This window comes from Rattus norvegicus, chromosome 16 (genome assembly GCF_036323735.1).
Source record: "Rattus norvegicus strain BN/NHsdMcwi chromosome 16, GRCr8, whole genome shotgun sequence".
NCBI lineage: Eukaryota > Metazoa > Chordata > Mammalia > Rodentia > Muridae > Rattus > Rattus norvegicus.
The window spans coordinates 59,474,303-59,488,497 of NC_086034.1; the positions used below are offsets into that span (position 1 = coordinate 59,474,303).

The 14,195-nt window shown below is 39.4% G+C and overlaps 1 protein-coding gene across 2 annotated transcripts in view; it reads left to right on the plus strand.

Moving 5' to 3' along the window:
• Msr1 (macrophage scavenger receptor 1) overlaps positions 1-14,195 on the plus strand; it is an 85,821-nt gene that overhangs the window by 53,053 nt on the left and 18,573 nt on the right. For both annotated transcript variants that reach the window (XM_039094773.2, NM_001191939.2), the window contains exon 9: positions 11,296-11,484. In XM_039094773.2, coding sequence (XP_038950701.1) covers positions 11,296-11,484 — 189 coding nt within the window. The remainder of the gene's footprint in view (positions 1-11,295; positions 11,485-14,195) is intronic.

The window sequence follows — 14,195 nt, forward strand, 5'->3', positions numbered from 1 at the left end:
ACATGATCATTTCATTAGATGCTCAGAAAGCATTTGACAAAATTGAACACCCCTTCATGATTTAAGCCTGGAAAGAACAGGAATTCAAGGCCTGTACCTAAACATAGTAAAAGCCATATACAGCAAACCAGTAGCTAATATTAAACTAAATTGAGAGAGACTTGAAGCAATCCCACTGAAATCAGGGACTAGACAAGTTTGCCCACTCTCTCCATATTTATTCAATATGGTTCTCCAAGTCCTAGCCAGAGCAATCAGACAACAAAAGGAGATCAAAAGATACAGATAGGAAAGGAAGAAGTCAAAATATCACTATTTGCAGATGATATGATAGTATATTTAAGTGATCCCAAAAGTTCCACCAGAGAACTATTAAACCTGATGAACACCTTCAGCAAAGTGGCTGGGTATAAAATTAACTCAAATAAATCAGTAGCCTTCCTCTACACAAAAGAGAAACAAGCCTAGAAAGAAATTAGGGAAATGACACCCTTCATAATAGTCCCAAATAATATAATATACCTCGGTGTGACTTTAACCAAGCAAGTGAAAGATCTGTATGATAAGAACTTCAAGCCTCTGAAGAAAGAAATTGAACAAGATCTCAGAAGAAGGAAAGATGGATTGGCAGGATTAATATATTAAAAATGGCCATTTTACCAAAAGCAATCTACACATTCAATGCAATCCTCATCAAAATTCCAATTCAATCCTTCATAGAGCTAGACAGAACAATTCATCTAGAATAAAAAAAAAAAGGATAGCTGAAACTATCCTCAACAATAAAAAAACTTCCAGGGGAATCACAATCCCTGAACTCAGGCAGTATTACAAAGCAACAGTGATAAAAACTGTATGGTATTGGTACAGAAACAGGCAGATAGACTAGTGGAATAGAACCAAAGACCCAGAAATGAACCCACACACCTATGGTCACTTGATTTTTTTCAAAGTAGCTAAAGCCATCCAATGAAAAAAAGATAGCATTTTCAGTAAATGGTGCTGGTTCAACTGGAGGTCAGCATGTAGAAGAATGCAGATGGATCCATTCTTATCACCCTGTACAAAGTATAAGTCCAAGTGGATCAAGAACCTCCACATCAAACCAGATACACTCAAACTAATAGAAGAAAAGTGGGGAAGAATCTCAAACACATGGGCACTGGAGAAAATTTCCTGAACTAAACACCAATGACTTATGCTGTAAGATCAAGAATCAACAAATGGGATCTCATAAAACTACAAAGCTTCTGTAAGGCAAAGGACACTGTTGCTAGGACAAAATGGCAACCAACAGATTGGGAAAAATCTTTACCAATCCTACAACAGATAGAGGGCTTATATCCAAAATATACAAAGAACTCACAAAGTTAGACTGCAGGGAGACAAATAACCCTATTAAAAAACGGGGTTCAGAGGTAAACAAAGAATTCACAGCTGAGGAATGCCAAATGTCTTAGAAGTACCCAAAGAAATGTTCAATATCTTTAGTCCTAAGGGAAACGCAAATCAAAACAACCCTGAGATTCCACCTCACACCAGTCAGAATGGCTAAGATCTAAAACTCCGGCGATAGCAAATGTTGGCGAGGATGTGGAAAAAGAGGAATACTCCTCCATTGTTGCAGGGATTGCAGACTGGTACAACCATTCTGGAAATCAGCCTGAAGCTTCCTCAGAAAATTTGACATTGCACTACCTGAGGACCCAGCTATACCTCTCTTGGGCATATACCCAAAAGATGCCCCAACATATAACAAAGACACATACTCCACTATGTTCATAGAAGCCTTATTTATAATAGCCAGAAGCTGGAAAGAATCCAGATGCCTTTCAACAGAGGAATGGATACAGAAAATGTGGTACATCTACACAATGGAATATTACTCAGCTATCAAAAACAATGGCCTTATGAAATTCATCGGCAAATGGATGGAACTGGAAAATATTATCCTGAGTGAGGTAACCGAGTCACAGAAAAACACACATGGTATGCACTCATTGATAAGTGGATATTAGCCCAAAAGCTCGAATTACCCTAAATGTACAGAACACATGAAACTCAAGAAGGATGACCAAAATGCCAATGCTTCATTCCTTCTTTAAAAGGGGAACAAGAATACTCTTGGAAGGGAATAGGGAGGCAAAGTTTAGAACAGAGGCTGAAGGAACACCCATTCAGAGCATGCCCCACATGTGGCCCATACATATACAGACACCAAACTATATAAGATGGATGAAGCAAAGAAGTGCAGGGCTACAGGAACCGGATGTCGATCTCTCCTGAGAGACACAGCCAGAATATAGCAAATACATAGGCGAATGCCAGCAGCAAACCACTGAACTGAGAATGGGACCCCCGTTGAAGGAATAAGAGAAAGGACTGAAAGAGCTTGAAGGGTCTTCAGACCCCATATGAACAACAATGCTAACCAACCAGAACTTCCAGGGACTAAGCCACTGTCCAAAGACTGTACATGGACTGACCCTGGGTTCCAACTGCATAGGTAGCAATGAATAGCCTAGTAAGGGCACCAGTGAAAGGGGAAGCCCTTGGTCCTGTCAAGACTGAACCCCCAGTGAATGGGATGGTTGGGGTGGAGGGTGGTAATGGGGGAGGATGGGGAGGGGAACACTGATATAGAAGGGGAGGGTGAGGGTTTAGGTGGATGTTTGCCTGGAAACCAGGAAAGGGAATAACAATTGAAATGTAAATAAGAAATACCCAATTTAATAAAGATGGAGAAAAAAATTTATGTCAAGCAGAATGACCTTCACTATCACTTATTTTCTTCCTCAACTAATTACCACCAATGTATTTGTGAGAGCAGTTAAGTAGGGCAGAGAACAGTGTTACAATGAAATTTAAGCCTTTCAGAGGCTGGTGCAGGAGGACTGTAAATTTGAGGTCAGTTTAGGTTATGTAGTTAGGATCTTCGGTTAAAAAAAAAAGCAATAAACCCATAAACAAATAAAAACTAAACTGAAAAGTAACAAAAACTTGTTCATGTATTGTCTCATGCAAGAATTCTACAAGATGAGTTTCCCTTTATGAATGGTATGACACAGGACATATTAGCGCTCTCTAAAGAAACAAAACTAATGATATATTTTTCCTACATATGGAGAGAAAAGGCATTAAAATAATAATAGCACCAAGAATCATATTGCAAGCTGAGAAGCTAGTAGTTCGAATTCCTTATCATCTGCAACAGTCTCACAATGGCTGCCCTCACTGGGGAAGAGGCAGACAGTAGTTGCTCATTCTACAAGACTGTGTGCCTCAGTATTCCCTATCTGGCACTGGAAGCCTGAAGTTTCAATGACCCCTAGTCTAGAACAAAAACTTGGAAAGAACGGTTCTGCTGGCAGTGAAGGAAACAACAGATTAACTGCAGCATGATGGAGGATGAACTTTCTTCTGTCACATCCTTTTTTCCATGCTGGTACCAGAAGGTACTGTTGACATCCAGGGCAGGTCTTTTGACAGCAATCAAGGCAATCAAGTGAGACTTCTACTCCAGCAATTCTAATTTGGGGCAAGTTGACATCAAAACCAAATATAATACAAGAGTTGAACTAAGTCTTCTGGATTCTCTACGCATGTCTCTAAGATTTCATATCTGTCACCTTTGCTGACAAGAGCTTTGTGCTGAGCCATATTATCTTTACATTGCCACTTTCCCCCCCCCCACCTTCAATCATCCTCTGATTCATGTCTGCTTGGGGGCTGAGCTTACTCTTGGCTACTGTGTGCAGTGATGGGTGTACTCGTTCCCTAACAATGCTCTAAATGCTTAGTAATTAGGAAGACATGATTTCCTTTTCACAATCTCCAGGGTACAAGGACACAGCAGGACACTGAACAGCCATACTGTGTGTGTCAATAACGTTTAGGAACAATCTTGCTGATTGCTCATTGGACGGCTATTTTAGCCATTCAATTCTTTCACAGTGGGAATGAGTTATAATCAAGAAACCACATTGCATCCTAGTAGCCACTGGTTTAGAAGTCACTCATGGCCTCTGGGATGTAGAGGAAGAACCTCTGGGGGTTCTGTTTTGTGCCTGTAGCAGACTTGACATCGAGATTCTCTTTCATGATGTTTGTGCCATGAGCTAGGATAGATGCTTCCTAAGAGCTGTTTGGGGAATTAGGGAGGGAAAAGTGGTCAAAGGCTTTTTATTATATAATACATTGCTGCTGCCACCATTTTCTTCTAAGTGCTAAGCCTGGTGTCAGAATTTTTAAGAAGCAATGGAATGAATAATCTCCCACTGTATCTGGCACTTTGGAATGCATTTCTTTTAGTTGAAAATAGATTTCTCTCTTGTACAATACACTCCATCCAATTTCTTCTCCCTCCACTCCTCACAACTCCCTCAGCTCCTTTCTCCCCCAGATACACTCCCCTCCTCTTTCACTTCAGAAAAATAAAGATTAAAGAACAGGCTTCCAAGAGACTATAGCCAAACACAATAAGACAAGGCCAAAGCCCTCCTATTGAGGCTGGACAAGACAATCAAATAGGAGGAAGGGTCAAAAAGAATAGGCAAAAGTGTCAGAAATACACCTGCTCCTATTGTTAAGGATCCCACGAAACAGGAAGCTAACAGCTGTAGCGTATACACAGAAGACCGGGTACAGGCCCTTACAGATCCCATGGCTGCCACTTTAGTCTTAGTTGATTCAGTGGGCTATGCTCTCCTGGTGTCCGCTATCATTGCTTCTAACTCCTATAGTCTTTCCTTCCCCTGTTCCACAGGATTCCCCGGGGCTATGAAGAGAGAGACTAGAAATGCTCTCACTCGATTCTCATAAAGAATCTGTCCCTGCACTTTCCTCATAAGTGATCAGAACCTTTAAAAACCTGTGTAAAACCTGCTACCGGTGTAGTTAGTCTGTGCACTTGGAAACTTCGCTTACTTAATATTCCACTCAAAGACAATATTATAGTCAACTTTGATCCAACATTTCCCCTCAGACTTCATTGGCAGACACTGTGTTTTAAGTTAGGTCTCATCACAGTTCCACTCTGAGATGGTTGTCATAATAAATGAAAAAAAATTAAAATGAAAATGGTAGACCTGCATGATCTTAGTTGTAAGTCCAGTTTGCAACACAGTTGGGACTAGAAACTACTCTCTTAAGCTTCCTAGATGGATTCATAGCCCCTTTCAAAACACTGGCTCATCTATCCCTGAACAGACACTTGGGATTTTCTTAAAGTAGAGTGTTTGGTGATTCCATCTAACTTAGAGCCCGATTATTGAGATCCGTCCTTCAGTAGATGTATTTTCTGCTCTTATTATTATCCAAACAAAACAAGGCGACCTATATTCTTTCATATCTTCAGTGAGTTTCTACTTTGACTACATAACAAAGGTATAAATGGAAGCAACTATATTCTGGATAAGGAGACGATGTTCTCTGTTGACTGTATCAGGCTTCAAATACTCTCTCTAAATACTTCTAGGTGCAGCAGTGGTCCATAAATTATAGCCACTCTTATTAGGAATCATTGTAATAAAGAACACACACACACACACACACACACACACACACACACACACACAAAATTGTCTTCTACCAGTTCTACTAAGTCAGTCTAATAATAGCTTGCATAAACAAAAACATTTGTAAACATAACCAAAATATATCACAGAATACCACTAGGGCTGTATATTGTCTCTCAATTGCCTCAAAATCTAATTCAAGATATAAACACTCAGTAAATTGTGAGAATTTTATTTTCATGTAAGTCAGGAAACTGTATTAACTTGTCAGAGCTGACAGCAACTAAGAAGACTAAACTCTAGTGGGCCAATTTGGAACATGTTTTCTCCCTAAACCTCACCTTTTAAGTCCCCTTATAATCCATTACTTTTCAGGATAATTTTTAACATAAATAATGACTAATTTCATTCTATTGTACTTTCATACTATTCGTCTATAGTACTTCAAACTATATTTAAGCCAAAATTACTACATATGGGATTAAGGTGCACTCTAATTTGGTGACCCCATCTGTGAAAATGGAAGCATACACATAAAAAATCATAAACACTGGAGTTACAGCCAAAACCACCAGGAATTGGTAGAGACATGAGAAACTGGGAAGAAGAAGCATAGATTCTACCCAGCATTGAAAAAGAGATAGTCCTGGCAGCTCCTTGATTTCAGTCTTATGGCTTCCTAACCTGTGAATTTCTATTTTAAGCTACAAAGCCACAGTCATTCATTATGGCAGTCCTTGGAAAGACATCTCCCAAACTTCATTCCAATAATCAGTTATCTATCTATCTATCTATCTATCTATCTATCTATCTATCTATCTATCTATCATCTATTATCTATCATCTATCTGTCTATATCTATCATCTACCTATCTATCTATCATCTATCTATCTATCTATCTATCTATCTATCATCTATCTATCTATCTATCTATCTATCCTCTATCATCTATCTATCTATCTATCTATCTATCTATCTATCTATCTATCTATCTATCCTCTATCTATCTATCCTCTATCTATCTATCCTCTATCTATCTATCTATCGATCGATCGATCTATCTATCATCTGTCTATCATCTATCTGAGGATGTGCAGCAACCATGCTTAGGCATGTAAGAGAGTTAATGTGATATCTGTACATAACAAGGAAGTATATGCACAGACATCATACAACTTACTTCCCTCTGAACTCAAGGCTGGCTAACTGTTGTCTCCTATTTCTGCTCTTCTGCATTTCTAGAGGAGATGAGCTTGCATGCCACTACCACAGAACAGAAACCAAGCCCAAAGGTCAAACATCCAAGTTCATTTTCTACTGAGTCCGTATCACTTTGGTAGAATGGTAAAGTTAAAGGTCTTTAAGACAAAGCACTGTAGGTTGAGAGCTGTCTGAAACTGGGAGTATTAATTCTTCATTGGTCATTTATAGCTTTAAGGAAGGATTTGTACATGAAGCACTTTCTCCATTTATGGATCTGATGAGGCTTTATCGCCATGGGAGTGAATGTGCTATTTTCTTCTGTAAGTGAAATATTATTTCAAAAAAAGAAAACAAGGAAGGCAATTTACAGAAAACAAGTGCTAGGTAGCCCCAGATGCTCCGACACCCGGATTTGTAAAATCTCAACTTTTACCATATTGACTGCCTAACCTAGTTGAGTACAGTGACATACACAAGAGCATATGTGGGGTATTTTCAAAGGCAATGGTATAACTTCTCTTTTTAACTAATTAATAAATTAATTAAACAAATAATCCCCTAGTTTTGAGTTGGCTTCACCTGCAGTTTTCCCATAAGGGAGTGGGGTCCTTGTCTCGCATATTCAAATATCCTTGTGTTTGAGGTGGCTAAGTTGACATTTAGTCAGAAGATATTGTCTCTCATGAGTCAGCAGCTAAGCAAGAGATCCTTGATCTGAGCTGGAGAAAATCAGGTATTAGAATATGTATAGTTGCTGACCAGAGGCTCTACCTGGCCTCCATACCCTGCCAAACTTCCAGTAACAGGTACTCCCATAGCAGACCTCAAAACTATGTGAATTAAATCAATATTTTTGTAATGGTGTACCTTATTTTTTCCTACACATAAAAACTATCTCCCGTAGAGTTGAAAAATAATACAGTCCACTCTTCTATTGTTTCTGAGCCTAAAATTTTAACAATTTGATTTTCCCACCTTCTGAAGCCCTTCATTCAAGAGGATCTAATTATTTATCCACATATCATGATCTGTCTTATAACTGCTTGTGATATGAGCCCTAGGTTACTTCATGAATTCTCCAGTGTGCTGGGAAGTTAGCAAGGGTCGAAATCAAGCAGGGAAACTTATTGAGTTGATAGTGCTTCCCTGTGGGCCCGTAACGATAACGGAACCTAGAAGAAAGAAAAAAAATCTGTGCACATCTGGAATTGAGGGTGAAGAATTGAGAGGGAAGGCGGAGAAGGAAGCAAGGAACATGTCAGATAAGGTCCCAGAAACAATGGGTATGGAGGCTTATTGGGAACCTTGAAGAGTTACGTGATTGGAAAAAAAAGGAGAAGGAGAAAGGAGAAGGGAGAGGAGGGGATGAGAAGGAAAAAGAGGAAGAGGGAGAGGAGGAGGATGAGGAGAGAAAGAAGAGAACAAGAAAAAGAGAAGGAGAAGAAGGAGGAGGAGGAGAAGGAGAGGGAGAGGAAAAAGAAGGAGGAGGAGGAGGAGGAGGAGAAGAAGATGACAGAATAATTTCTCTAAGGTGGTCAGGGTTAAAAGGAAAACCTTAGTTATTCTAGGAGTCACTGGAGATATATGTCCTTGCTAGAACCCTCTGTTGTCTTACAGGATTGTATTTGTGACTACTAACAATAATCAAACTGCTGCTGTGACCAGAAAACACATTTTCGTTTGCCCATTCTGTGGTGTCTCTAACTTTTGAGACTGAAGGTAGCTGAGGACTATCTATAAACTAACAGTTGTGGATACATTACAATAAAACTTTATCTAAACATCAGGCAGCAGATGGGAAACACGCACAGGTCATAGACCTTTACCAGTTTAGAAGAGCACCAGCAACATAGTAGAAAAAAATTACTGGAGGAAACAGTGAAGGTTAGGTGAATGCTTATGTGAAACTATCCATCAGGTCTTGTCTACCTGCAAAAAGTCTTCAGAATAGACTAATAATTCCTGTTTGACAAGAACAAATGGAATATATGAAAGTGTTGAAATATATATGTATATCCATGCACATTGGTAAGGGGGGTTTATTATATTGTGTTGATTTCACCACAAACTGTATTTGCAATAATTTTAAAGAATGTATTGTTTATTTTAAACATCATAAAAATCTTACTAACTTTGAGGGCATGACATGTTTTAGTAACATTTTTCACAGATCCCAGAAAAGAGAATTGTGTTCAGTTAACTGCTCTTCAGTAATATTGGGAAATATTTTTTTTCTCTCTAACAGTTAAAACATTAGGCTCCACAGAGTTCCAAAACATTTGACAGTGCATCATCCAGATTGTCCAAATCAGATCCAAAATATCTCTCTGTCTCTCTCTGTCTCTCTGTCTCTGTCTCTCTCTTTCTCTCTGTGTGGTGTGTGTGTGTGTGTGTGTGTGTGTGTGTGTGTGTGTGTGTGTGTGTTGGGGCGTATGTGTGGATGTGGATGCATGTGCATGTGTATGATGTGTGTGTGTGTGTGTGTGTGTGTGTGTGTGTGTGTGTGTGTGTGTGTGTGCACCAGCACCAGTATAGTACAGGTAGTCACAGATTCTGAGTTGAAATTTGCCTTGGTTGTATCATATCCAGATGACAGCAATTCTTCCCATCCTGTACCTCTTACATCCTGCCACCTGATACTCTAGGATGTTCCCTGGACTTTGAAGTGGGTGATATAAATGTCCTAGGAGCTGTTTCCCACATAACAGGCCTCCTTTCTTACAGTATTATTTTCTAGTTCATGTTTCTCAAAATGTGGTTGTTGGGCCAGCAACACAAGCAACCACTCAGGCCCTACCAAATGCAAGGCCAGCAATTTAAAATGTTGCTGCTTACAAAAAATTGAGAGGCACATCTGTGGCAGAGCAAATAATACTTGCACATACAACTTGGGGAAAGCCTAGCTTGCATAGTCAAATATTTGAATATATCAATTTGTCCATAGAATGAATGATAAATATATTATGGTTGCATATGCTGGACTTTGCAAAAATAAACTCTGGGGCATAACACTATTGAGCGCAATGTAAATGTAGTAGAGAAAGCTTGACATAATTATCCTTAGAATCTTTTCTGATTTTCTTAGGCATTTGCTATAAATGATTGGGTCACTCATGGATCTTTCTCAGTAGCTGAGAGTTTGGATTCTGTCATAGTGCATTACTTATACTTCAAAAATATTTAGATTTTAGATTTTGCCTGAATGAGGAATAGATTTGTGCTTTGGCATGGCTCCATTAATTCTGTAGAACCAACAGAATAATTATAACAAGGTCTATCTACATGCCTCACCACCTGTTATACTTTTGAGTGGCTCAGTAAATTAGTCATGGTTTAGGAAAGTTTCAACTTTCTGGCTATGTCGGTAAATTACTATTTCAACAAAATTTACTTGAATTAGAAGAAAATGCCGCTGAATATTTATTTCCTACATTTAATAAACTCTAAAAATCCAAAGCTATAAAAGTCTATTCAGATTCTAGAGAACTGTTGTTTGCATTTTATGTATTTGTGCCTGCATGTATGTCTGAGCAACATGTGTGTGCCTTGTTCCCACATAGGCCAGAAGGAGCCATCAGATCCCCTGGAATTGAAGTGATAGATGGTTGTAAGTCACTAAGTGGATATTAATTAATTAATTAATTAATTAATTAAATTTAAATTGAGTTACTCATTGGCTATTCTGATTATGAGAGGGAAGGATGCCATTGCTTATCATAAATATATTTAGCTGTGTTATTCTTTGACAGTTATTCATATGATGAGTTGTGGTCATGTTTCACACCCGCACTACCCACTCATGCCGTCCCCTTTCTCAGTCTTACCCTATTTTACTTTTCTACTTTCTGTACGTGCAGCTCATGGAGTTTCTTTAGCATTGCTTCCATAGACATATGTGGAAGATTACTTACTGGTATATGGACAACATATCAGAGGCTAACTACTGAAGACATTGATACCTGTTACCCAGAGGAACGAGAAGTTGTAAACGTTTGGGGGAAAATATCTATAACTCATATAGCAAGAAATGCGCTTACTAATTCGAAGTATAACTACTTGTGTTTCTTTACATAAGATACATCATTTGGCAATCTACAATCTCGTTTGTGGTCTACGGTATCTCTCTGCTCTTGATCCTCTAAACTGTCATTGGATTGCAGGAAAATAATGAGACTCTGTGACACATTTTACATATAACATGAAAAAAATCTATAAAATTGCAGTAAATTGGTATGTCTCCAACGTCAAAGTCGTTGGAACAGTTTTTGAGGGGTTCTAATATATTTAAATATAGCTTCAATTTCAGCTTTGCAGTGGGAAAAATGCTTGCAGTTAAACACTTTGCCAATAGGTGGCGAAAAAAGTTTAATATTTATTTCCATTGTTTAACTTATTGAAAAAATAACGGTATCAAAAACCTTTTCGAGAGGGGGTGGAGAAAAATACCCGGGTTCAACCACGACCCTTGCAAAAAACAAAAGGAAAGAGAGAAAGAGAGAAAGACAGAAAGACAGAAAGACAGAAAGAAAAGAAAATTAACCTGAATATAAACAGTCTTTGTTTCCGTTTTCATAGCCTCTCTTAAAACAGTTCGACTGGTTGATGGTAGCGGACCCCATGAGGGCCGAGTAGAGATCTTCCACGAAGGCCAGTGGGGCACAATCTGTGATGATCGCTGGGATATACGAGCTGGACAAGTTGTCTGCCGGAGTCTAGGATACCAAGATGTTCTAACTGTGCACAAGAGAGCTCACTTTGGACAAGGTAATCTGAAATCTTGTTGTTTCTCTTTTTTATAGCTTTTTTATTGGATATTTTATGTATTTACATTTTGTTTACACTCCAGATTTTATTCCCTTCCGGGTCCATGCTCTGACTGTTCCACATTCCATACTTCCTCCCTGCTCCCCACCCCCTCTTCACGAGGATGTCCCCACCCCATGCATCACACCAGACTTCTAAACTACCTGGGTCTCCAGTCTCTTGAGGGTTAGATGCATCTTCTCTGACTGAATCCAGACCCTGGAGTCCTCTGCTATGTACGTGTTGGGGTCCTAATATCAGCTGGTGTATGCTGCCTGGTTGGTGATCCATGAGCGATCTCAGGGGTCCAGTTAAACTGAGACTGCTGGTCCTCCTATAGGGTTGCCCTCCTCCTCCTCAGCTTATTCCAGCTTTTCCCTAATTCAACCACAGGTGTCAGCAGCTTTTGTTCATTGGCTGGGTGCACATATCTGCATCTGACTCGTTCAGGTGCTTGTTGGGTCTTTGGGAGGGCAGTCATCATAGGTCCCATTTTGTGAGTGTTCCGTAGCCTCAGTAATAGTGTCAGGCGTAGGGGTCTCCCCCTGGAGATGGATCCCACTTTGGGCCTGTCACTGGACCTCCTTTTCCTCAGGATCTTCTCCATTTCCATCTCTGCAGTTCTTTCAGACAGGAAGAAGTATGGGTTAGAGTTGATTGTGGGATACCAACCCCATCTTTACTTGATGCCCTATCTTTCTGCTGGAGATGGGCTCTTCACGTTCTCTCTCCCCACTTTAGGGCATTTCATCTAGCCCCACCCTCACCCCCTGCTTTGAGTCCCGGGAGTATCTCACCTCGCAGTCTCTTTGAAATTAAGTGGGCAGTTTTTAGACAACTTTTTTAGAACTCCACACAGGAGCACTTCATGTGCATCACTCTCTCCTCCCCACATCGCCCACATTCTCCAAAGTAGGCAGTTTTCAACCATTTGGAAATCAAGTAGGTACCGAAGCATGTACGGGGAAAAATAGAATTCATCCTATTCAGCGTAAAAGTTTTGACTCATTCTGTCAATGAGATGAGATATATTAAAGTATATGTAGCCAAAGAAGTATCCATTGTTTCCCAATCTAAATGATGGGAAAAGGAATTCACACAGGGCTGGGGCCCTTCTCTTAGCCCTCCAAGGGCAGATTGTCCCTCAACACACATGTTGAACAGATGTCTCCAGAAAGAGTTGTGCGAGTTCATCCTCTGGGAATGAACCATGTTTTATCAACAGCTCTCTCCATCCTTATTTCTCGTTATCTTCCTGGTCAACGGCACTGGTCGGTTTGTCAACAAACCAAATGAGCGAGCTTAAGTGAAACTTAAACATTGTGTTCTCAGGAAGCAAGCAAGTATGGTACATATGTCAAATTATCATATCCAAGTACTGGAATAAAATTAAATGTTTATATCCCTCTAAGGGTATGACTGATATGACGCCACAATTTATTGATATCTGTGAGCCTGATTTTATGCGAAACACACATTAATAATACTGACAACCACAATTACATCCATTCCTGACATGAACTCCCATGAAAGGAAAGAAAAGGTGGATTGGAGCAGAGATGACGGATTCTAAGTCTTCAAATGCATGTTCTAATGTGGTGAAGAAACCCATACATAATTAACATAGGTGTCATGATGTGCAGAGTTTATGTATACAAACTCAACCCCTGATGATCTATTTATCTTATGCTGTGAGCACACGAATTGAAGAAAAGAGGGAAATTGAAAAAAATCTACATTTAACACTACATTTAACTATATATATACACATATATACATACATATATGTATATATACATATGTATATATATATATATATATATAGTGGATTGACATGGATGCAAACTTCCCATCCCTACCACACCTTCATGACTTTTATTCTCCATCAATATTTGTGAGTTTATCTAGTATGGAGTTTTGAGCCTATACTCAGACCACTAGAGATGCTGAGACAGGAGGATAATGAAGTCAAGGCGAGCCTTGGCTCCCTACCAAGACCTGTCAAACAAACAAAAGAAACAAATAGGAACGATGATCCATGCAGATGCTCTTCATCCTCTTGCCTTTAAATTTACTTTCCAAAGTGAAACCTTTAATTTTATCAATAGGTTATTTTTATGTCAGAGGAGAATTAAAACAACAGACCTCTGAGTCCAGGGATTGGCAGTTTCCTTTACAACAACATATGGAAACTCACAGTGCCAATCCAGAAGGCTGTGTTCGAAAGCAGTACACACTCGACAATTAGGAGTACATTTTGTAGAGTCACAATGATGTTACATCATGCAGTGACACCAGTTGTTCTCCATGAGTCACAAAGGGAAATATGAGTATTTGTTGTAAGAATGTGTGAAAATGGATCTCAGATGACATTGTTCACGGTCAGCCCAAGTCCTCCCTCAATTCCCTAGACTATACTACCACCCCACTGAAGAATTATTAGGAAAAATGTAAATAATCAAGCAAGACGAGCTAGGATGGAGAGACACACAAAACCAAGGTGATAAGTTCTGAAGAGAACACATTTTAAACTACAAGTGTCATGGTCTACATATCAAGGAATATTAGATGAGGCAGGCTTGCCCTGTTGGTTGCTTTTGGATTAGACAGTGAACAATTGTTCTTGTAAGATATCTGGACTCTTTGTTCTAATGCACAGTTAGAACACCTGT